Source organism: Chrysochloris asiatica, unplaced genomic scaffold (assembly GCF_000296735.1).
Source record: "Chrysochloris asiatica unplaced genomic scaffold, ChrAsi1.0 scaffold00315, whole genome shotgun sequence".
In the NCBI taxonomy this organism is placed as follows: domain Eukaryota; kingdom Metazoa; phylum Chordata; class Mammalia; order Afrosoricida; family Chrysochloridae; genus Chrysochloris; species Chrysochloris asiatica.
In genome coordinates, this window is record NW_006408833.1 from 204,380 (window position 1) to 228,470 (window position 24,091).

A 24,091-nucleotide genomic window follows, 5' to 3' on the forward strand; every position below is an offset into this window, starting at 1 on the left:
AACAGTTTACCTTAACTAGTGCAGAGTATCTGCCGTCAGCACTGCTTCATTAAAAAAAATTTGTTTTTAAATTGCTGTGATTTGGGTAAAAGTTTACAGAGCAAATTGGTTTTCCATTCAACAATTCATACACATACAGTTTAGTGGCACTGATTGTAATCCCCACACTGTAACAGCACTCTTCCCATTTCTTTCGTTGTTTATTACCATTTCTATTCATCCACTTTTCCAATCCTTTCTGGACTTCTGAGTTTTACCCTTGGGCAAGTACTGCTCTTTTGATCTCCTATGGCTGATTGTTCTAAGGATAACTGGTATTTTTACAGACATGTCTACTGTTTGGCTAAAAGTTGAACCCAGGGAATGAGTTCAGCCCCAGACCTGAAGAGTCTCTCAGGGCCATAGGTTTCGGTTCCACCAGTCTCTATCCAACTAGTAAGTCTGGTCTTTTTTAACATTTGAGTTTTGTTCCAAAATTTCCCCCTACTCTCTACTCAGGATCCCCTATTGTGAGACCATTCAGAGCAGTCAGCAGTGGAAGCTGAGACTCATGTGGTCCATTAGTCCTTCAGACTGCTTCCTTGTGTCTTTGATTTTCTTCTCTTTTATTCATCTACTCAATAAGATAAGCATTATTATAACCTCCATATTTCAGATGGGGAGACTGAGTCAGTGCCCAAGGTTGCTGGTAAATAGTAAAACAGAGAATGAGATATGGTTTTCAACCCAGATGTGTCTAATTCTTTTTACTATACACCAAGTCATTTGAACCGCAAGGTTGGTGGTTCAAGCTTACCAGCTGTTCCTTGGAAACCCCATAAAGGGTTGCTATGAGTCAGAATCGACTCGATGGCACTTTACAGCAAGAGAGTAGAGTCTACATCTCCTATTTCTTGGTGCTGCTTCTTATACCAGGCTAGGATACCTGACCCAGGGTACTCTCCCTACCCACTCACCTTCTCCAGCAGAGCCTTTCTTAGACGCCGCTCTTCCTGCACCATGATGAACATTTCCTTATGCACAGCTGCTGCCAGGTTAAGGTCCAGCTTCTCTGGGCAGGCAGCCATTTTGCAGATGAGCTCCTCATGGGAGAAGACACAGTATCTACGAAGCCTGCGGTAGTGCTCAATGCACTGACGCCCAGCAGGCAGCTGTGGACAGGTTCAAGATTGAGTGTGACCAAGTGTGGAGAGACCGTGATGCCTCAACTTAACATTCCCACTTGTGTCCATCAGCTCACCACACTCCAAACTCACCCAGTCAGCAGTGCAAAAGTTGACAGCCTCAGCAAAGTTATATCCTTGGTTGAAGCCACTGTGGTAAGCACGGGGGAAGGTGATAACAAATTCTCCTGCACACTGGTTTGTGCGGACAACCTGAGGAAGAAAGGCCACGGTTTGAGGGATAGAGGTTTTTCAGAGTGTGCAAATACCTGATCTAACTGTAGTATTCTTAGAGATAATAGAAAGCCTAAGGAACACAGACAACAGGACCCCAGATACTCTAAAACTGAAAAAAGGATCACAGTTTTTATTCACAAGTTTTTGATTGGTTATTGACAGTTGGCAGAAGATTTGAGTATTAAAAGCAGTTAAGTGCACATAGCAAAATATTTCCACTTCCCCAATAATTTTTATAAAAATTAAAAATACCAGTTATCATTAAACTGGCAAAGCTTTTTTAATGAATATTCATTTTTATCAGTCATATATGCAGTGCCAAGAATCAAACAGCTTTACAAGGTTTATTATAAAATAAGCAGGCCGTAACTTCCCCTTGCCATCCCTCCACCCCCAGACAATCACTTTCACCTCTTCTCATGATTTTGGTAGTTACTGTCACATTACCTAAATAACATAACGTCTAGACCCTATATGCAGAGTCCTGGTGTGCGCTGAGGGTTAATGTGCCAGACTACAAAGCCATTTGAACTGTGAGGTTGGTGGTTCAAGCTCACCAGCTGCTCCTCAGAAACCCTATACAGGGTCACTATGAGTCGGAACCGACTCTACAGCACTTAACAACAGACACTATACGGAGTCCTGGTATGGTGCTGTGGGTTAATGCGCCAGGCTGCAAAGTCTTTCTGCAAGGTCAGCGGTTCAAGCTCACCAGTCACTCCTCAGAAACCCTATACAGGGTCACTATGGCTCGGAACTGACTCGACGGCACTTATCAACAACAATAATAAGACTCTATACAGAGTCCTGGTGTGGCGCTGTGGTTAATGGGCTGGACTGAGAAGTCGGTTTGAACCGCAAGGTCAGTGGTTCAAGCTCACCAGCCTGCTCCTTGGAAACCCAATACAGGGTCGCTATGGGTCAGAACCGACTTGACAGCACTTGGCAATAAGACCCTATACAGGGTCACTATGACTCAGCACCAACTCCGTGGAACTTAACAACAATAAAGACTATGTTAGGGACGTGGTGCAGCACTGTAGGATAAGTATGGGACACTGGTAACTAGAAAATCAGCAATTCAAAAACACTAGACGCTCTTGGAAACCTACACAGGGGTCACTATGAGTGGGAACCGACTTGATGACAAACAACAAGAATATGTTAGGAACTTATTCCCGGGATAGTGCAAAGAGTTAACACTCAACTGATGAACTAATTCAGTTGTTAACCCAAAGGTTAGAGCTTTCAGTTCACTCACAGGTGCCTCAGAAGAAAGGCATATTGATCTTTTCCCCAAATAAATCAGTCATAGAAAACCCTATGGAAGCACAGTTTTACTTTGACTCACAGGGAGACACCATGAGCTGGAATCTACTCCACAACTTTTTGATTAAAGACTATATCAAAAATAGACTTCTGATTCTAAATTTGCTTTATTTTCTATGCATGCATTAATGGTTTAAAATCGCCTCTCTCCTATTATTATTCACTTTTCTGTAGCAGTCTCTTGGGGAACTTTCTAATCTACTCAAATATGGACTAGATGCCCTCCCTGGGCTATCACTCTCCTGTGACGTACCTGTTCTCTATATCCCATCTTTTATTTCTTGTGTTCTAGCATCTTCCAATAGCTTCCTGAGAAGTAGTGGGAAGAATTTTTTATTTAACGTCTCTTTTCTAGTCTAACACTTGATTGATACTTTGACTGGACAGAAAATGCCAAATTGAAAATAATTTTGATGGCATGCTCTAGTCTTCTAGTTCCAGTGTTGCTGCTGAAAAGTCTAAAGCCATTCTGATTCCCAGTGCTTGGAATTAAATAAACCTGCTTTCATCTTTACCCCCAGTATGTCTGGTGCCACCAACTCCTGAACCTTTGGGGGATTCTGCAGTGTAAACCAAGTTGGTTCTCAGCTATCCCAGGACTGGCTCATGGTTCAGTTTTTTCATGTTTCTATTTTCTAGTTTCAAGATTTTTGTTGTTTTAAAATCATTGATTCCTTTGTTGTTTTCTTCACTCTGTGATTTAAAAAAATCCTCCTTTTAATACCATTTTAGTGTGGTCTCAACAAGGGGAAGCAGCCATGTGTATGCTAAGTTGCCCTCTTTTTTGAGGCATCTCACAAAGGTTTTTAAATGAATGTTCAATGCCAGTGAAGATACAGTGAAATGAATACCCTGCAGATAAGTGGATCAAGAAATTCTATCTACTCTTTGGAAAGCAAATTGTTTAAATCAAGAAACTTAAAATGTTTATACTCATCAACCAACCCAATGACTCCTCTGCTAGGCTTGTAGATTAATTTGCATAGAATTAAAAACCTGTTGTAATGCTGGAGGATAAGCACTGGACTACTAACCACAAGGTTGGCAGTTCAAACCCACCAGCAGCTCCTTGGAAATCCTATACAGGGTTGCTATGAATCAGAACTTGACGACACTGGACAACATTCTAGTAATATTCAATCTTGCCATTCATGAATGTATCTCCACCATTTATTTGGGTCATACATTAGCTCCCATCTCCAATATTTTCTTTTCCTCAAATCTATCCCTATTTAAAAGTAACATAAGTATTTATTGCCCATATTACCACATTAGCCTCATATGAGTCATAACCGACTCCACAGTACTTAACAACATCAACCATCAAAATAATTTTCCAAAACCTGCACATCTGACCATGTCATATATCTCCTATGAGCCGCTCACTTGACAGGCAAATGCTTCCTCTCTAAACCTTTTCCTGACCTTGCCTTCTCCTTCCTAAAGTAACCCAGACTGTTCTTCTGCAGCAACTCTAATACTTTATTCCATTTGTTTACTCATCTGTCTTCCACCCAACTATGACAACAGAGACTAGTTTATTTAACTTTGTGGTGCTGACCAGAGGTCTTACTACATATAAAAGCAGCTCTAGAAATATTGATGAATGATCTAGTCTCAACCTTAATTTTATAGATGTAAAAACTGAGTCATAGAGAAACCTCAGGTAGAACCAGAAGAGGAACCTAGTGCTCCTGACTCTTAATCTTAACCTGTTCCCGCATTTGGCCATGTCAATTTAATGATTTTAAGGAGCTCTGGTAGCGTAGTGGTTATAAAGGCTGTGAACCACAAGGTCAGCAGTTCGAAACTACCAGCTGTTCCGTGGGAGAAAGATGAGGCTTTCTGCTCCCGTAAAGATTTACAGCCTCGGAAACCCTGTACAGGGTCGCTATGAGTTACAACCAACTCCACAGCACATAACAACAACAACAACAGGGATATTAGAAAAGTATTATCCAATTACTAAAAATGATGATTATGAATAGCCAAAAGAAAAAATAAAAACACCACAAAACTGTCCATGAACTAGTAAACAGATAAACAAAATAGGGCATTATCCATGCAATGGGGTATTAGTCATAAAAAGGAATGAAGTACTGATACATGCTAAAACACTGGATAAACAAACCTCAGCAACATTATTCTAAATAAGAGAACAATAATAACAAGACAAAACCCAGCTCAGGCATTGGGTAGTTTATAGTAAGTTTTACAGTGACTGGAACTAGAAATAAACATCTCTGTATTAGAGTAGAATTAGGATTGTAGCTGTTTTTAAATTAGATCATTAGTAAGACCTCATTTTGCACAATGGTAGCATGTCTGACTCCAAATGAGTTATCAGTGTGATTTTAGAATTACCATGTACATGGGGCAGTAGTGGTTCAGTAGTAGAATTTTTGCCCTCCATGCAGGAGACCCGAGTTTGATTCTTGGTTACTATCTTTCAAGCACAGTCACCATCCCCATTTGTCAGTGGAGGTTTATGTGTTGTTGCTAAGGAGCACTGTTGGTGCTATAAGATAAGCACAGGTCAGCAGTTCAAATTCACCAACCGCTCTACAGGAGAAAGATGAGGCTTTATGCTCCTGTAAAGATTTTATAGACTTGGAAACCCTATTCAGGGTCACTGTTGAGTCAGAATGGACTTCACCATGGCAGTGGGCTTGGTTTTTATGATGCTGAACAAAATTCAGCAAAGCTTCTAGATTAACACAGACTAGGAAGAACAGCCTGGTTATCTACTTCTGAAAAACAATCAAAACCCTACAGATCCTGCTGTGAATGGGATCAACTCAATGGCAATCAACAAAATGAGAGAAGTTACACACAAAAAGAACCGTATCTTACATGATTTCATCTTTATGAAATGCCCAGAAATGGCACATTTATAGATGCATACAGCAAATTAGTGGTTGCCAGGATCCGGATTTAGAATAAGGAATGACTACAAATGAGTAAGAGAGATCTTTTTGGGGTGATGGAAACATAAAACTGGATTGTGATGATGGCATTATATACAACTCTGAAGATCAGTGAATTGTGCACTTAACATGGGTGAAAATTAGGGTGAAAGTTGCTTTTATTAAAGAATGGTTATAAATATTAAATAATGAAGTAAATATCATTCTAGACCAGCACTGGTTCAATACAAATATAATGCCACCCATATAAATAATTGTAAATTTTCCAGCAGCTATACTAAAAAACCTAAACAGGCAAAATTCATTTCAATATATTTTAGTTAACTCAACATGTTCACAATATTATCATTTCAATATGTAATAAATACACAAAATATTAATGGATTATTTGCATTCTTTGTTTAGTTTGGACTAATCATATTTTAAGTGCTCAATAGCTCAATGTAGGTTGCTGTTATTGTTAAGTTTCGTCGAGTTGGTTCCAACTCATAGTGACCCTGTATAGGGTTTCTGAGAAGCAGCTGGTGAGCCTGAACTGCTGACCTTGCGGTTCAAACTAACTTTACAGTCCAGGGCATCAACCCACAGTGCCACACCAGGACTCCATGTAGGTAGTGGATACCAAACTGGACTATGTAGTTCTAGATTATGAAACTTACAAAATGGAGTATAAAAGTCAAACACTGATTACTGCTATGATATCGTCAAAATTTACACACAAAAGCAGTAAGGAAGCATAACAAAATGTTCAGAGTGGGGAACAGGGATGACTTCTCCAATTTCCACTTTTTGGAAAGGGACTGTGCTGGTTTTTTAACAAAAATAATATATTATGTATCTTTAAAAGCAAATGGCCTCCCATCAAAGGAGGTCCCTAGAAAGAGGCCAAGGATAGCTCTGAGAGAGTTCCAGCTAATTAAGCTGCAGCATTACAGATGCACTGAATTGGGGGGACACTGCCAAGGCCAAAGTTCCTGAAAATGTAGGGAAATACCTACAGAAAGGGCAGGGCAGGGTGGTGAAGCAACAGTTGGCCAGAAGCTGGCACACCAAGTATGAGAAATAATATTGAAGTGGCAGCAAAGTGCACGTTTAAAAAGTCTGTGATAAAATATTTGGTTTTTTTCTTTTTTTTGAAGAATTGAACAGATGCATGACCATCTTAGATGCCCAAATCTTTAAGAGATTACTTTTCTACTCTTACACTTATTGTTGACATTATAGGAAAAGAGGAGTCCGAGGAAAGGTCAGACTAAATGTCTACTTATGAAACAGCAGAAATAGAGGGCCATTGATCATCTCAATATCTCAAGTCCAGCAATCTTTATGTGGAAAAAAGAAAGAGGAAAAAGGATCCCTTATGAGTAGAGGAGAGTTGCCTGAATGGCTGTAGGTTGCCTCTCCTTGTCCAATTCCCTGGATATCCCAAACCTTAGTTACTCACAAGGGAGTAAGTACATCAAAACAATGTGAAGGTGAGAAACCACTGCCCTAGTCAAAGCTCTACTCTACAGACTATCAGAACTATCTCAGGCAGAAATTCAGTATTTACTGACTTATAGACAACTCACTGTTGCCCTTAATGTTATATAAATAAGCCCTGTGATAGTTAAGGTTTTGTGTCAACTTGACTGGATCAGGATTCTTAGTGGTTTAACAGTTAAGATGTAGTTATCACCTCCTCAATTAGACATAATATGATGTGATCTGATTCCCCATGATGTGAATGGACAGAATTATCCTGTGTTGTAAATCCTCACTATGATGTTAATGAGGCCAGAAGCAATTTGCAAGATTACATTTACCTTGAGTCAATCTCTTTTCAGATACAAAAAAGATCACATAAGCAAGCAGAGCTTAGGGACCTACTACCAAGAAAAAAGATCTTTTCCTAGAGCCTTCAGAGAATGTGGCCCAAAGAGACACCCAAAATTCACACTTCTAGCCTCCAGAACTGTGAGGCAATAAATTTCTGTTTTTATAATCCACCCAATTTGTGGTACTTTATTATAACAGCCCTAGGAAACCAATACAATAAATACCTCTTGTCCCTACTTCCTGGGAACTCACCGGCACTCCATGGGACATGAGGGTGTTGGGATTCATGAGGGTGACAAGTTGGTGCAAGAGGTCAGGCTGGCTATCAAACAGCTCAGGTGTCAGTTTCTTCATCACCTCTTCCAAATGTTCAGCTGCAAGCGAGGGTACCCCATACCAGGTCTTTGGCTCACCCCTGCCAAAGCAGAAAGGGAACACACAGAGTGGTCACACCCACAGTCATGCAAGGAGCCTGCCTTAACTACCTCCCTGGTTCCTCAGGACCTCACTTACCAGTGGAGGTAGTTAATGGAGTAGCTCCAGTGATCCTCAATATGCCAGCAAAATGCTGAGAAGACCATGCCTACATAGAGCCAGGGCACCTTCATGCCTGAGATATCTGCATTGATGTGGCACAGTACGGACTGCTCCAACACAGGCATCACATTCAAGTTCCAACCACTGATAGCATACTCCTGTCAAGTATTTGTAGAAAGGTGATGAGGATTATGCTAAGGGAACTAAGATCTTAAGTTATTTTACTCTTGGCTGGGGTATCTTAATTTGGAGGTCACAGATCTTTTAGAAACATCTAAGAAATAGGTTTACTCTCCCTAAAAGTACATACCTTCAGTTTCAGGGAAGTTACAGATGTACTTACCAGCAAAATACCTACAAGTTTTTAGCCCCTGCTCTCCCCAACTAAAAGGACATGAATCTTAGGGCAAGGAGTTAGTTAATGGGGGAACAACTCAGTAAAAGAGAGTGAGAATGGTAGAACAACTTGAAGAATGTAATCAATGTCACTGAATTGCAAACTTACAAACTTAATTTGGTACATGTTTTGTTGTGTATATTCTCAACACAAGTAAATTATAATGAATAAACAACAGTAATGGTATAACTCCCCCCCCCCTCTGACCCCTGGAGTGCCATCTAGGGGAAACGGGGGGGGGGGGGGGGAAGAAGGGAGGGAACCAAAACAACTGGTCTGAACCAAAAGATACCCAACCCTTCCCTTGAGGTAGACCAGGGGCCTCAGTTTTTCTTATAAATGTTCAGCCTAGTCCCTAAACATTTCTTATGAATGAGCCAGGCACTCTGCCAGGCATTTCACATATACCTTTCTCATTTAATTCGGATTCAAAAATTTTCAAGGTAAATATTAACCCCATCTAACAGACAAGGTAAATAGGCTAAAGAGGTGAAAGAGCCAATCTCATGTCTGCACATACCAGGTATCAGGTTGTGTTCATATGCATCATTTCACACCTCACAGCAACCATGCAAGGTAGGCAAAATTGTCTCCATATTAGAGCAATACTGAGTCTTTTAGATATTAAATAAGTTGCCTATGCTCAACCAGCTGACACATAACCATAATCATCCACTCACCTCCTCCTCAGGAGTTAGGTGTCGCTTACTGTCACTGACAGGGAAACCACTGCCAAATTCTTTGGAATGAATGTCAGCCCCATACTCAACAGTCACATCTTCCTCAATACTATTCACCAACCGCCAGAACTCTTTCTCCACAAGTTCTGTGGGCACCATCTGGGAGAACAGGGGGTAGCAGATAACCATAGACCATCATATCCTGGCCCCATTGTCCCAAGTGGGCTGAGACCATCAGGCACCAATACCTACACCCCTAGCCCCAATACTACCCTAGCTCTCCATCACCTACGTGCACAGGCATGTTGAAGTAGTCAGCTTTAAAGGAGTCGGCCATCTCACCAAAGCTCTGCAGAGTGTATTCCCGGGTAGCCTGCTCAAAGCCAAAGGCTTCAGGGGGTCGCTTACACTCCTGAAACTCAAAGGTGAACATGTCACCAAGGCAGAGGCAAGAAGTGAAGAATCCTCAACAGTGGAGCAGGAATAGGAGTAGGTAGGGAGAACCACCCCGGGTCTGCACTAGGCCCTGAGGCTGGCTTCAATTTATAGCTCCCGTTTTCCTCATCACTTCAGTTAAATTTGTTTTTTTATTCCCACATGTACTTCTACCATTCATTTCCTTCCTATTAGAATGTCCTCTTCCACACTTTCATTGATAGTTAAAATCCTAACTCCAGTCAGTCCCAGAGCCTCCAGAAGCTTTCCTTCATCACTATATAAAGTTCACAATCATTCCTTCCTTTAGTCTTTATTATCTAGACCAAGAACTCTAACTTAAATACGCTATCATGTTTATCTGCCACCATTTCTTCTTTCTACTTAAAATGTGAGTTCATACAGGGAGCCATGGGAGCACTCTTATGGGAAAATGGCATTGAATGTTTTAGTTCTTATTGTTGTTGTTAAGTGCTGTTGAATCAGTTCCAACTCATAGCGACCCTGTAGAGGGTTTCCAAGGAGCAGCTGGTTGGTTTGAACCGCCGACCTTATGGTTAGCAGTCTAGTGTTTCTCCTATAGCACCACATCAGGACTCCTTTAGTACCTTGGAGGCTGGAAAGTAAGGGACCAGATTTTACAGTGTCAACTCCTATACAGTTCTTTTAAACTGTCTCGGAAGACAGAATGTAGACCTATCTCACTCTTTGTGCATAGTTTTAGATGACAATTGTGTGCACACCAGAGTAAGGCACATAATCTGCTCCTTTCTAAAAACTAAATGTCAATCTGGTTCAGCGGTCCAAAACCACTTAAGAGAAGAGAGCGAAGAAAAGATGGCAGTCGTCCTTATCCATGATACTGTGTGTATTCTAACTCCTCCTCACTGGAATTTCCACTAGTAAGGCCATTAAATATTGTTTGGATCTCTTTCCTCACAAGTGTGTCTGGATGTTTACGTGTGTACATGCACACCCAGTCTCCACGAACACAGCTGAATCCAGAAAGCCAGAGGCAAAGGTAGAAAGTAAACACCAGAATTTGAATGAACGTAGGCCACTCATGAAACGTTCCTGCCAGACTTCCCAGGCTTCCTAGATCTCACTACTGTTTCAGCTGCTCTCCTATCCATATTATGTCCATTCTTCACTGTGTACCTTTGTTCCTGCTGTTCCTCCATCCTATCTAGGATGTCCTCCCACCTCTGAATGTCTAGTTAAAGTCTGCTGTTGTCAGTTGCCATCGAGTAGATTTTGACTGATAGTGATCCCAGGCGACAGACTAGAACTGCCCCATCAGGTTTCCTTAGCTTAAATCTTTATGGGGGCAGTTTGCTAGGTCACTCTCCTGTGGAGTTACTGATGGGTTGAAACTGCTGACCTTTTGATTAGCAGCTGAGTCAAAGGCCCACTAGTCAAAGTCTCCATTACTGCAAACCAATTCAAATACCACAATTAAGAGCAAAACAACTAAATAAATAGCATATCCATGATGAACTATCATATATTCCTTAAAAGAAAAAAACAAAAACAAAACAAAAACCAACCACCATTCATACTTGTGGCCAAATTTAATAATTATGAATTTAAAAATGAGTTTTACAATACATGAAAACATGTAAGATTCCAACATACTAAAGATAGTTAGTTATAGATACGTAACGGCAAAAGATAAGAAAATTTATCGACTAACAAATAGGTAAGAGGATGACAGGAGTCCTGGTGTGGTGCTATATAAGCACTGGACTGCCAATTATAAGGTCAACAGTTCAAACCCACCAGCTGCTCAGAAACTCCATAAAGGGTAGCTATGAGTTGGAACCAACTCGATAGCACTTAACAACAGGATGATAAGTTATAATTTTCTGTTTTCTAAAAAATAAAACAAAAACTGTGGAATTCAAAATATTTTTTGGCATCCCTGTCCTTCAAATCTCATTACTGACATCTACTTTGATTATTGCCCTTAGTCATTTTCCTCTTTGAACTTCCACACCTCAGAGTTCCTAGCATACAATTTAGCATCTTATTGTACATCATCATAGTCTGGCTAATCATGAATTTTGTCTCCCCAAGTGGTCTGGGAACTCCCAGAGGATAGAAGCAAAGACTGAGCCTCCTCCTTTTCTTTCCTCCAAAGCTCTAGCCAGCCTAGCCTCACCTCAGGCACTCAAAACATAAACTGTGACTGAGCTAGGAAGTGAGCTTCAATGAGGCTTAGAAAAAGGATGGCAAGGACACCCTATGAGGCAGATGTGGACTGGGGCTGGGGAGGCCTTACCGCCATGACACACTTTGGGCACCGCCAGACACCCTTGGGGATCTCAGGTAAAGGAGGCAGTAGACAGAAGATGTGGTAGTTGTCATCACAGCCATCACACAGCAAGAGCTTGTCATCTTCATCCCCTCGGGAACACATTCGGCATATGTATGACTCGATCTGCCAAAGGAGGGAAGCAAAAGTTCAACCTAAACTGTCCAGCTTTCAAATATCAGGTCTCTCCAAACAGTATCCCAGCCCAGAGAGATCTCTATTACAAACCCATGGTGTTGCTGACTAGATCATTCACAGCCCTTGGACAGGTTATCCATACTAGGTTTGGAGTTTAACTGTAGAGCTGGGAGAGCAGGCTCTTTATCAATACACACTTAACTGAGCACCTATATGTTCAGCACTATGTTAGACTCTGGTTCAAGAGATGTCTAAGACCTAGTATCTGCCTTCTAAGAGCATACAGAACTCTAAAGATACATGCTCATAAAAATTAAAACCACAGTGTGAAAACTGTCAATGGTAGCCCATGAAGGGTTCTGCAGCAGAAGGCTAGAGAAGGAAACACTTCATCAGTGAAGATAAGGACAGCACTGAGAAAACTCTTTACTGAAACAGGCTGAAATCTGAAAGCAAACTCAAGTTTGACAATTGGGCAGAAGAACAGGGGTAAAGTCTTCAAGGCAGAAAACGCATACACAAAGCACTGGGGAATGAAAGATCATGGAGTGTTTCATAGTAAAAAATTAACATACCTAACCTATAAATAGTTCAAACAGCTCTGGTGTCAAACCCACCAGCCACGGGAGAAAAGATGAGGATGTCTACTCCCGTGAAAAACCCAAAAGAGCAGTTCTACTCTGTCCTATAGGGTCACTATGAGACGGAATCAACTTCATGGCAATGAGTTTTGTTTGTTCAGTGTGGCTATAGCAGAGTGAGGTGGGCAACGCTGGGGAATGAGGCTACATACAAATCAGCATGGACAGGTTTATGTATGGAAATAAGGAGCTTAGCCTTTATTCTAAAGTCAGGGAGAGCAAGTCTTCTCTGGACCCTTCCAGCACTTAATGCTAACAGTATTTGATCACCCTTTCTTGTTCTTTGTTCCATGTGGGTTGGCCTTATTTCCACATGTAGGTAGGGCCCACCAGGACCACTTTTCTGTTTAATGAAACCTGCTCCAATGCTATGATGGGGAAATGCTTATTGAATGAGAATAGGATTACTGAATTATATTACTGAATGCTTATAGGAATGAGAAGCAAAGCATTAAGACAGGGCTGGATCCTTACAAATTGAGCATTGCTGTGGTTCCTCCGCAGTCTCATGGTCATTTTGGTGCACGGCTCTGGGCTGTGACTCAGCTCCTCCTTGTTATCCAGGAAGGTCTTTGGTGAGGTTGACTCCACCTTCACATCCCCACCTGACTCCTCCTTCACCACCACAGTGGGGGGACACTCAGGCCCTTCCTTATCTGGGAGAGAAAAGTTGTTCTGAAGTATAGTTTCAGGAAAGCTAAGGCCCATTCCCTCTTCCTAGGAAAGCACAACCTTTACACTGCCCTCAGTCTGTTAAGCCTTACCTTTCTTCCGCAGAGTTTTATCCTTGGCCATGAGGCCTAGGCCCATCATTTTGGGTCCTGCACCATATATCTGTAACTTCTTCAGCTCTGGATTTTTTTCAATGTCTTCCTCTGTGGGTTCCGGCTGGGAAGAAGGAAGACAATGATCAAACCTGCTGGCTGGAGCAGCTTGCCTCATCATAAAAGAACAAAAGTAGACTATGTATCACGTGGGCTCATGCCAAGGGCTGAGCCATAGGCAGGCCAGGGCAAGAATTCAGAGACACTTTTTACAAAGTGGGGTAAGTGAACACCCTCTTCTCACTTAGCAAGGAAGATGGGATCTCAAGTTTTTTCAACTGTAAAGTTATAATATTAACCCCTACCTTATAGAGTTATAAGGAGACTGGAGACAACACACATAAAACATATAGACATTTTTGTTGTTAAGTGCCATTGAGTTGCTTCTGGCTCACAGCGACCCTGTGTAGGGCTTCCAAGGAGCAGTTGGTGCATTTGAACCCTTAACCTTGTGGTTAACAGGCCAATGTTTTAACCTACAGCATCACACCAGGACTCCACATATATATTAGCATCAGTTGAGTTTCCGGTACTTACTCCACGACAAGCACTACTTGGTTTATATATAGAAGGGAAGTACTCACATCAGGCTGTAGTCTCTTGGCCCGCCGACCATAGCTGTTGAATTTGGAAGGCTGCACAGACTGCCGAAGTGGGATGCTGTGAGGTTTGTATTCCTTGTCCTTTTCTTCATTATCAAATGGACGTGTGTTGCACTGCTGGGGAAAGATGAGGGATAAGAGTCAGGTATGAGGCTCCAGCTCCCAACAGCAAGGGCTTCCCTTTTACCTTCACCTAGTGGCAACCAAAGCTATATGTCCACTCACCTGGCCCACACCAACAACCCCTGTTCAACTAGTCTTTCTCACAGACACCAGCATACACTCAGGGAATTAGTCTCAAGTGTTTGTTTGAAATTCCCTCTTCCAAACACTTACACAGACCCATCTCTTCCCAGGCCTTCCCAGCCCCAAATATCTCTTTCTCCTTTGAGTTTCTCTATCATTTAAGGCCTTATCTCATAATGGATAGCAAGCTGGCCATAAAGACCAGTTAACTCCAGAACTTCTGACCCTGAGCAGTGTAGAAAAATTATAAACACCACTAGGAAAGTGTACAGTCTAGTGCCCAGGTCTCTAGTCCATGGAACCAGTTCTATTAAGAAGTAAGAATAAGTATGGAAATTTATGTCTGGACTAAAGGTTCCCTCCACTTCAGTCTGGTGTCCTTACCACAAGGTTGGCTCCAGACTGGTACATCTCATAGGGATAAACGATGCGTTCATAGTGGGAGCGTAGCAGAGAGCCAATGTTTTTCCCTGGTGGGTAATTGAGGCGCTGGGCTACCCGCGCCCACCGACGGTCCTTGCAGATGGCTTCATAACCACCTTCCTCCACCACGATCTGAAAGGACAAGCAGGAAAGTACATGTATGTGTTGTGTGTATATATATTAGAAGGAGTAAGCCTGTAGAAAAGGCATCATCCTTGCATCACTGGGAACTACTCCCCTCCTCCTAACCACCACCACCACCACCCAGAGTCATCAAGAAACATGAAGTTCTGATGAGAGCTTGTGTGCTGCCAGGTTACACCTCTTTTACTACAGCCCAGTAATCCAATACTCAGAGCAAAGTGGGACCCCAGAATATCAAGGTTATTTGTGGGTGTGTATATATGTGTGGGGAGGGTGTGTGTGGATGTTCTTACTTTGCTGAGGCTGTAGAGGTCCAAGATCCGCCGTTCTACATTGGGAATCTTTAAGGAGGACCCCTGGATTTCCCAGAATTTGGCAATCTGGTCCAAGTAGTTCAGTTTTACTCTCGTCTGGGCCTGGGGAAGAAATGGTTCAAAGAGGCTGTCTACCTCCCTGGGATCCGATTCCTGTCGCTGGCCCAATTTCAGTGGAAGAGAAAGGATACAGCCCACCTGCATTACCCAGGTCCTCTCCCAACTAGGTGGTGCTTATCACCACCTACTCTCTCACTTATGGCATGGCACCTTCTTCTCAATAAAATAAACCCAAGATCCCAAAATAGAGGAGGGTGCAACATCCAAAGTTTTATTTACATTCTCTGTCAAATCTCCCTGACAGGGATGCATGAGTATTATCATCTCTTTTACAGATAAGAAACAAGCTCAGACTGGTTATGCCACACAAGTAATAGGAGATTTGGGCGTCAAATAACAAGCTTAGGCTTTCCCATGCTATTCATTTGTTGTATGTGGTGGTGGTGATGTGCCATGGAGCCAGTTCCGACTCATATCGACCCTGCATAGTTTTTCCGAGGCCATAAATCTTTACAGGAGCAGAAAGCCCCATCGTTCTCCTGCAGAACAGCTATAAGTTTCAAACTGCTGACCTTGAGATTGTAGCAGACTGACTCGCAACCACTATGCTACCAAAGCTCCTTAATTTGCTGTATTGTCTTGAGAAAATCAGTTCTACACTTTGGATCCTTATTTTCTGATTATAAGCGCATTTTAAAATAACTGCCCAGTCTACTCACCCTAGAGAGGTGTGCTTAATGAGAGGTGTAGTGAAGATTCTCTGGAAACCAGAATTCTATCTAAGCTCTAGGCATATTTTAAAGAATGAAGGCTCCAAAAGGACATTTTCATCTTTTTTTATGTACTATGAAACGTCATCCATGATAGTTTTAAGAGTTAAGTGCTGCTACTGATAGGTTGTCCTAAAGGACTAAGAAATAGTGCAACAAAGCAGCAATGGCACTTGGCCAATCCAGGAGCCAATGTGGGTCAATGATTAAGCACATACCATGTTTCCTTGAAATCTCAGTGGCTCAAGAAGGGTTCAAGGACCCAAGCCTATCACTTCTTCTCACCTCAATCAGAGGGCCTGGTTCTAGGGAAAACTAGATAATTACTACTATCTTGCCCTGGTTCCATTAGGGATTTTTATGTCATGAGAAAAACTAAGGTCTCTTTATGGAAACATCTATGACTCCCTAGCTATAGGAACTCCAAAGAATGTAGAAACCCTATTCCTTTAATCTCAGTCCTTAGCTTTTTGGCCTTCACCTCATCCCTGCTCTTCTTCCTCATTACTCAGCAATATCCCTCTAGACTGGAGTCCTGGTGCAGCACTGTAGAATAAGCAAGGTCAGTTTGAACCAGATACATTTTTCTAAGGAATTTGTACCCCATACTAGAGATAACTTTTGCCCTGACCAAAACAGCACCTAGACTGAGTCTAAAATGGGGCAATTGTGTCCCCTAGGGGACACTTAGTGATGTCTGGTGACAGTTTTGGTTTTAATAACTCAGAGGGGGTGATTACTGTTGTTGTTAAATGCTGTTGAGTTGATTCCGACCCATAGCAACCCTGTATAGGGTTTCCAAGGAGCAGCTGGTGAGCTTGAATCACCAACCCTGTAGTTCAAATGGCTTTGCAGTCTGGTGCATTAACCCACAGTGCCACACCAGGACTTTGAGAGGGGTGATACTGACATCTAATAGGTAGAAACCAGAGATGCAGATAGACTTCCAACAATGCATAGAACCGTTCCTTAGAACAAAGAAGTATCTAGCCCAAAATGTCAACTCGTGGGTGCCAAGGTTGAAAACTTCTAGTCTAGAGGATAAGGAATATTCAGCTGGGTCTAATTTCACTGCCCACTCCCACTCCTACCTAAACCACCTCCAGGACATCTACTAAGACTTGTGGATAGATAATAACTAACAGTGAAGAAGACGGTAACATTCTTCTAACCTACATCTTCCATGGAAAATTCCAGGACCTTAACAGAAACTGGCTTTGAGGAACCCACTCTCATTACCTCAGGGCATACTAAAGCCCTTAGTGGTGAATCCAACTTACTCAACGAAAGGAAAAGAGTAAACCTAACCTACCTGACTCCCTGCCTGCCCAAGTTTTTAACTATTTCAGTCTCCACACAGACCAACTGTGTTGTTCCCACCCAATACCTCACCTCCCATCTTGCCGAACAATACAGAAAAAAGGTAAAAAGCACAGGGTTATGAATAAATTGGCTAAATGAGGTCACATTCAGTTAGCCTAGCAAGAAATGGGTCTCTGCTGGTGGAACTCCTTGGTGGTGGCTGTGTGCTGTGGAGTGGGTTCCAACTCATAGCGACCCTGTACAGGGTTTCCAATGCTGTAAATCTTTACGGGAGCAGAATGCCTCATCTTTCTCCGGCGGAACAGCTGGTAGTTTCAAACTGCTGATCTTGTGGTTCGCAGCCTGATTCGTAACCACTGACTCGACACTTAACAACAATGGCTCAATTTTAAGCCAAATATATAAGGGGAACAAGAACACTAGTGAGGTATGCACACCTTAGCATGATAAACCATATGAGATCAAAAGGTCAGCATTTATTGATGGACAAAGTTCAGAAGGTTAGGTAAAAAGGAGTAAATAGAAAACACAGGGAAAAGTGGGATAAGTGATGTTACACTGTAAGGACTGCAATCAATGACAAAAACAAAATGTGTATGAATTGTTGAATATAAAACCGATCTGCTCTGTAAACTTTCACCCTCTTTCCCATGTTTTCCTTTTGTTGATCGAGATAGTTGACAGGTCAGCTTCAGAAATAGCAAACCTTTGTTCGCTGAAATTAAATTTTGCTGCTCTTGATAATATCCAGAGCTCTGAACCTTCCTTCATGCCTTGAGTACACTACAAAGACGCAATTACATAGAATAGAGAATAAAGGCCTAATTAGGTAAACCACCTTAGATAGGGAGGGCATGAGGGAAGTGGAATCAGAGTTCAGGTAACCACTTTCTCCACCCTGCCACCAGCTGCTAGTCTTCTCACCTCTAGTTCATTAAGCCTCTGGATTCGGGGGGTAAATCTGAAGTTGTCCACTTCCACAGCAAAGGGTGGCTGCCAATCCTAAAATGGTAAAGAGAGGAAAGGGATTTGAGATTTTTCCAGGACAGTGCAAAAACAATAGGGCACCCAAAGCAGCTCAGCATCCCATTCATGCTTCCCAGACTTCTTGTCAACCCAGACCCTGTAATCTGACAAAAGCGCAACCTAAACACAGAACTCACAATAGGACCTAGTAGACCCTCAAGTCCATATCCAAGGCCCCATGCACATGTCCTGCAAATTTTCTCCTGAGTCCCTCCCAACAGTACAATGCCAACATATCAAGCAAAAGACGATCCCACGCTTACCCTCCCCCTTTGCCACTAGGCTGGGGCTTTGAAAACTTCAAATACTCCTTACACCCACATCAGTCCCTCATCCACAAGACATATCCTTTAAGACAAGTCTAGGCGTAGTGGGAAGCACACAAAATCTGGACTTGGAGTCCCGTGTTCATGTTTTAGCCCTCCTAGCTATAGGAGCCTGTTTCCTCATCTGTAAGGTAAGAATATGAACTCTTGTCCTGACTTCCTCACAAGACTGACATGGAAAATTAAACTGGTTTTCAAATAAAAATGGCATTCAAAGGCATCATCAGTAAGAGTTGACATCTAAGGCTGTTTCCACCACCATACATGCAGGGAGAGTAGCTGAGCTTCAATTCTGGCAGGATTTAAAGGTTTGAACCTTTAAAGTTTCTCAGTTTAAAGGGTCTGAGGTAGACACTGCAGGAAGAGCAAGGAACAGGGAGTAAGAATCTGCATCATCACTCACCAGGTCTAAAAGGTTTCCTGGGGGTTTCTCTCATGTACCTGCCACGTACAGGAAAAGGCAGAGGAGGAAGTCGGGGGTGGGGTGAGGTGGGAGAGAGGTAGAGGTGTACCGGGGATGGGATAAGCCTGAGTGTGGTAGCAAAGAGTATTTGGGGGCGAGGGAAATCAGGGAAAGATAATGAAAGTAGGGGAGCCTCTGCTCTGACAAACTGAATGTGTTCTGTCCCAGGTGGCTGTGGAGAGCCCACTCCACAACCCTCCCTCCACACTTTATAGGTGGTCCTCTCATCCCCACTCCCCTGGTTCCTGATGGAGTGAGGAAAAGAACTTAGAGTAACCTAAAGTAATGCCCTCATTTTACAAATAAGGAAAGTGGAGCCCAGAGAAGAAAGGTGTTTTTTGAATATCACATTCTGAGTTAGATAGTGGTAGAGCCAAGACTTGCCTTCATGCCTTTTGACCTCCAGTCCAAGACTCTTTGTACTACACCAGATTACTAGTGATCATACATGCACAGGAATATGTGTGTGTGTGTGTGTGTGCACGCGCGTGCATGTGTGTATGTGTGTATGTATAGAATCCTGGTGTGGCATTGTAGGATAGGCACTGCACTGCTAACAACAAGGTTAGCAGTTCAAACCCACCATTTGCTCTTTGGAAATCATATATAAGGTTGCTGTGAGTCAGAATCGACTCAACAGCACTTGACAACAACACACACATACATGGATTATACGTGTATATATATGGAATGGAGGCACAACAGTAAAACAAAAAGCAGTTATCCTCGTTTGCACACACATTTTTAGAAAAGGAAACAGAAGTCTTACTTTACGTGCACACAGACTCGTAACCCAACCCAAAGCAGGCAGAAAACACCTGGTATACAGTGAAACAGAGGTATTTAAAAAAAAAAAAAAAAAAATGTAGGCTAAAATGTATGGTTCAAACCAAAAAAATCTTTCAAAAGAAGTCTACGCCCTCTTACCCCCCCTTAGAACAGAGTTCTATCCAATCAGGATATGCTACCCAGGTAAAAAGATGCTCAAACTCAAAACTCCAGGCACCCTGCTTTCTAGCTCAATCCAGTTCTAGACAAGAATAAGTACAACTTGCAGAACTGGGATTTCTAGAGCAGGAGGTGTGGGTGCAAGACAGCTAGGGAAGGTTCAGCAAACCTCCTTCACCTTCCATTTAGTCCCACACTGCTGTCTATCAAATACTCAGAATTATCAGGATATGGTGATAAAAAGGTTGGCTACCTGATGCAGGATGCAAACCTGGGACTACTCTAAGGCACCAACTCTCTCCTCCCACTTATTTTCCCCACGCATAGCAATCACCTGTCCAGCAAGTCAGATTCCAAACCTCCCTTCTACAAGCAAACCTCCAATTCCCAGGTACTCATCTGCCACAGGTTCCAGCTCCCACTCTGAGCCCAAGCACCACTCTAGCGAGTTTCAAATTCTAGCCAAAAGGAGGAGGTCCAGCTGCCTAAAGGAACAGCACACCAGAGGAGAGGGGAAAAAAAAACAGAACCAGAGACTCAGGGTCTCTTGTACTGGAGGAAGCACACTGCTGAGATAGAGAAGCTTAACAAAGGATAACACCGGGCTGGCCACATACCACCCAAAACACACACCTGGGACAAGTTGCTTTTCCCTTTCCTGGTCCCCCAAAGCAGAGTAACATCAACAACTCGAGGCCAGCCTGCCCAGCTAACTCCAACATAGAAAAAAGGAATGTTAGGCCTCAACTACCCTCTATGTCAGGCAGTCCTGGTGTGGCACTGTGGGATAAAGCACTGGACCACAAGATCTGTTTGAACCGCAGGGTCGGCATGAGTCAGAACAGACACCAACGTCACTTAACAGCCCTCTATGTTAGATATGCTTCTTTCCTACAGGCCTGCCCAGGACTCCAGCCTCTCACTACTCACTGCTACTCCTTTATCAAGGACAAGGATACCTCAAAGGTCTGTGGCCAGGCCTCAACAAGGAAGAAACTGGCTTAGCAAACACCTCCCTTAGGACCCTTCTGAAACTAGCCTAGGGCTGGGCACCATAAAAGTACCAAGGTGGAAAAGGAAGCTTATGGTGCCTTCCTCAAGTCAGAGTGAGGCTTCCCATTCCAGTCAGAAGATAACCCACTCAAAAGCACCATGTTTCAGCTAAATCAATTCCTACCCTTGGAATCCCAAGTGGTTACTGAATACCATATGAGGGAGGCTTTAAAAAGTTCATGGACAAACACAACCACGAATGTGTGAAACATGGCAGTGGTGGTGTGTGCCACCACTTCATGGCGACCCAGTACAGGGTTTCAGAGGTTGTAAGTCTTCACAGGAACAGAAAGCCTACTCTTTCTCCTGCGGTAGATTTGAACTACTGACCTTGCGGTTAGTAGCCCACCCAGCTCGTAATCCTCTACGCTACCAAGGTTTCCCATGGTAGAGCATACAGTGGTAAAAATGATGAAAACTTCCTAAATATTACCAAACATCTTAAGGCAATGAGTTGATTGGTCTGAGGCTCAGGGGACACCATGGTCAATAGTCCACAAAGACAATGTTCTACATCCTTCTTGGGGGAGTAGCGTCTGGGATCTTTAAAACTAATGAGTGGTCATCTCTCCATGTGCAGAAGAAAGCAAAGTGGTAAGAACTGAAGAGACTTAGAATCAATCAGTCCAATGGACTAACAAAACATGAAAACCAGTCTCAAAACTCAAGAGACCAGAAGACAGTGCCCGGCTACCACTACCACCTGCTCTGAAAGGGATCACATACGAGGGTCCCGGATAGAGTGGGAGAAAATGTGGAACAAATCTCAATTATTTCGTTTTTAAAAAAAGACCAGGCTTACTGGTCAGAAAAAGACTGGAGGAACCCTGAACCTTCAGGTCTGGAAAAGAACTCACCCCCACAGCCCAATTTTCAGTCAAGCAGTAGATGGGTCTATTGGGGAGGGTGGGGGCAACACTAATATGCTCACCCCATGGAATGGTCAATCATTCAAAATCAAAAGTGCAATATTTTCCTAAGTACAAAGCTGAGAAGGAATGCAAAGAGGAACTACAGGGAAGAACCTAGGGTAAGTGTTGTTGCATGGGGGGACTGTAATCAAGATGAAATAAAGTGCATGTTTTGGTGAAATGTAAAGCTGATGATCTGGTAGGTGAACCTTCACTCAATTCACAATAAAAAGTTAAAAACAAAAAGTTCATGGGAAAATTCCATTATCTCTTAATTTCAGTTTTCCATGAACTATTTGAAGCCCCCAGGTATACTGTCATTTCTCAATACCAGCAAGGCATCAGCTTGTCCTAGCCCTTAGGGAACTCCTCCAGGCCTGAAGCCCAACCTAGGAAGATAACACCCTTTGTTGCTTCCCCGGAAAATAAGGTTTTCCAAGGGCACCAAATTCTGTAACTCCATTCTGTTTATGAGGGCCCAAGAATGCTTTATCTTCTAGGATCTCCTACATGCAGGGACAAAGTAGAAATCTTTCAAGGACTTACATCCCACCACTAAGCTGACTGGTCCAAGCCTCTGTGTGTGTGGGGTGGTGGTGGTGGTGGTGGTGGTGTATGGAAGGTGGTTACAGGGAGGGCAGATCTTGACAATGCCTTCAACCTGAAGCCATCTCAGGGGTGAGGGCTGAAACTGACTTCCCTATTGTGGCACCAGGCTAGGACATTATCACAGACGGACTGGCCTGGCAGTATGAGTAAATTATGAGTCAACCCACATAGGAGCAAATCAACAGCCACATCAAACACCTTCACAGTAATTACCACTTATCCAGTGCCTACTACACACAGATGCTACCTAGGTTAATTGAATCCTCCCAATAAACATTCAAAGTATATGAGACCCATTTCACAGGCTCAGAGAGATTATATTACTAGCCCAAGGTCACACAGCTGGTAAGCTGCAGAGCAGTTTCAAACTCAGGTGTTACAATCTTTCAACTGAACCACGCTGCCTTTAAGCGAAAAAATGACAGTATATGGGCAAACAGACGAAGCCCTGATCTGGGTAGTGGGGAGCAACTAAGCGATGTGCGAGATGCTTGAACCCCCCTGGAATGAATGTGAAGACTGGGGGCTGGAGGTGTGCCTCGGACCCAGATAACTGTGGATTCAGGACTCCTAGCTCCAGCATTCTTTCTCTGACCCGGGCAGCATCCACCACGGTCCCAGCATCCCCATTCCCCCATTCCTTCAGCTGCCCTCCACCCTACTTCTCCGCGGGATACCTACTTCCCCCACCCCTACCCCAGCCTGCCTCGCCTCCGCCAACTGGCCCAGGGTCTTACCGCGGGTGGGCGGATCTTGCAAATGCCCGACTTCTCAGCGATGGGCCTGATTTTCGCGATATAGCCAAGCGGGTCTCGGAACTCGGCCCAGCTGGGCTCGAACACCGGGCACTCCGGCGGCGGTAGGAAGTCGTCGGACCCTGGCTCCATGGTGGGCCCTAGGGCTGGGCCAAGGATCAGTAGGGCTCGTACCGCCCTTAAGGACTCATGGCGCCGCCGCTGTCTGAGGCCGAGGCACTGCTCGGAGACTAGGCCCTAAGAAGGGTGGCCGCCGCCCGCCTAGGGGGCGTGTGACTGCCGTACTCTTGAGAGTCTCAAGCTGCCGCTACTGATACGGCCTCTTCGTTCTGGTCCTTTCCTTTCAAACTGTGCCGCTGCCTCCCAACTACTACAGCATTCACCGCCAGCTACCTCCGGACCGCCACGGCCTTCATCACTGCCGCAGCCATCTTAGTTTCTCAGCGTCTCCCGCCCCCCCACCTCACCACAACAAACCGGATCCCTCCGCAGTGTGTCCCTCCTAGCCTCGTACACCTTGCATTAGAGAAAACCATAGGAAGCCTTTATTCCTTGGGCAATGGGCTGAATATGTTGGCGTGGGTACCCTAGATGGAAGCGGGAACTTAAAAAATACCGCCCCGAGTGAGAGAAAATAGTCCATCACAGCGGCGGATGAGCAAGATTGCAATGGGTCGA

At 43.5% G+C, this 24,091-nt stretch overlaps 1 protein-coding gene across 4 annotated transcripts in view; it reads right to left on the bottom strand.

Annotated features, from left to right (window-relative positions):
* Positions 1-24,076, bottom strand: part of KDM5C (lysine (K)-specific demethylase 5C) — a 31,845-nt gene extending 7,769 nt beyond the window's left edge. Inside the window, exons 1-14 of one of the 4 annotated variants that reach the window (XM_006875243.1) lie at positions 23,396-23,824; positions 18,247-18,324; positions 15,149-15,271; positions 14,673-14,843; positions 14,025-14,156; positions 13,381-13,504; positions 13,091-13,272; positions 11,805-11,963; positions 9,381-9,500; positions 9,089-9,247; positions 7,988-8,169; positions 7,727-7,889; positions 1,257-1,376; positions 957-1,151 (exon numbers count right to left, since the gene is read on the bottom strand). In XM_006875243.1, coding sequence (XP_006875305.1) covers positions 957-1,151; positions 1,257-1,376; positions 7,727-7,889; positions 7,988-8,169; positions 9,089-9,247; positions 9,381-9,500; positions 11,805-11,963; positions 13,091-13,272; positions 13,381-13,504; positions 14,025-14,156; positions 14,673-14,843; positions 15,149-15,271; positions 18,247-18,324; positions 23,396-23,545 — 2,058 coding nt within the window. In that variant the 5' untranslated portion in view covers positions 23,546-23,824. Of the gene's footprint in view, positions 1-956; positions 1,152-1,256; positions 1,377-7,726; positions 7,890-7,987; positions 8,170-9,088; positions 9,248-9,380; positions 9,501-11,804; positions 11,964-13,090; positions 13,273-13,375; positions 13,505-14,024; positions 14,160-14,672; positions 14,844-15,148; positions 15,272-18,246; positions 18,325-23,395 lie in introns of all 4 variants that reach the window. The other 3 variants (XM_006875242.1, XM_006875244.1, XM_006875245.1) reach the window with 3 other exon arrangements.
* Positions 24,077-24,091: the final 15 nt, after the last annotated feature.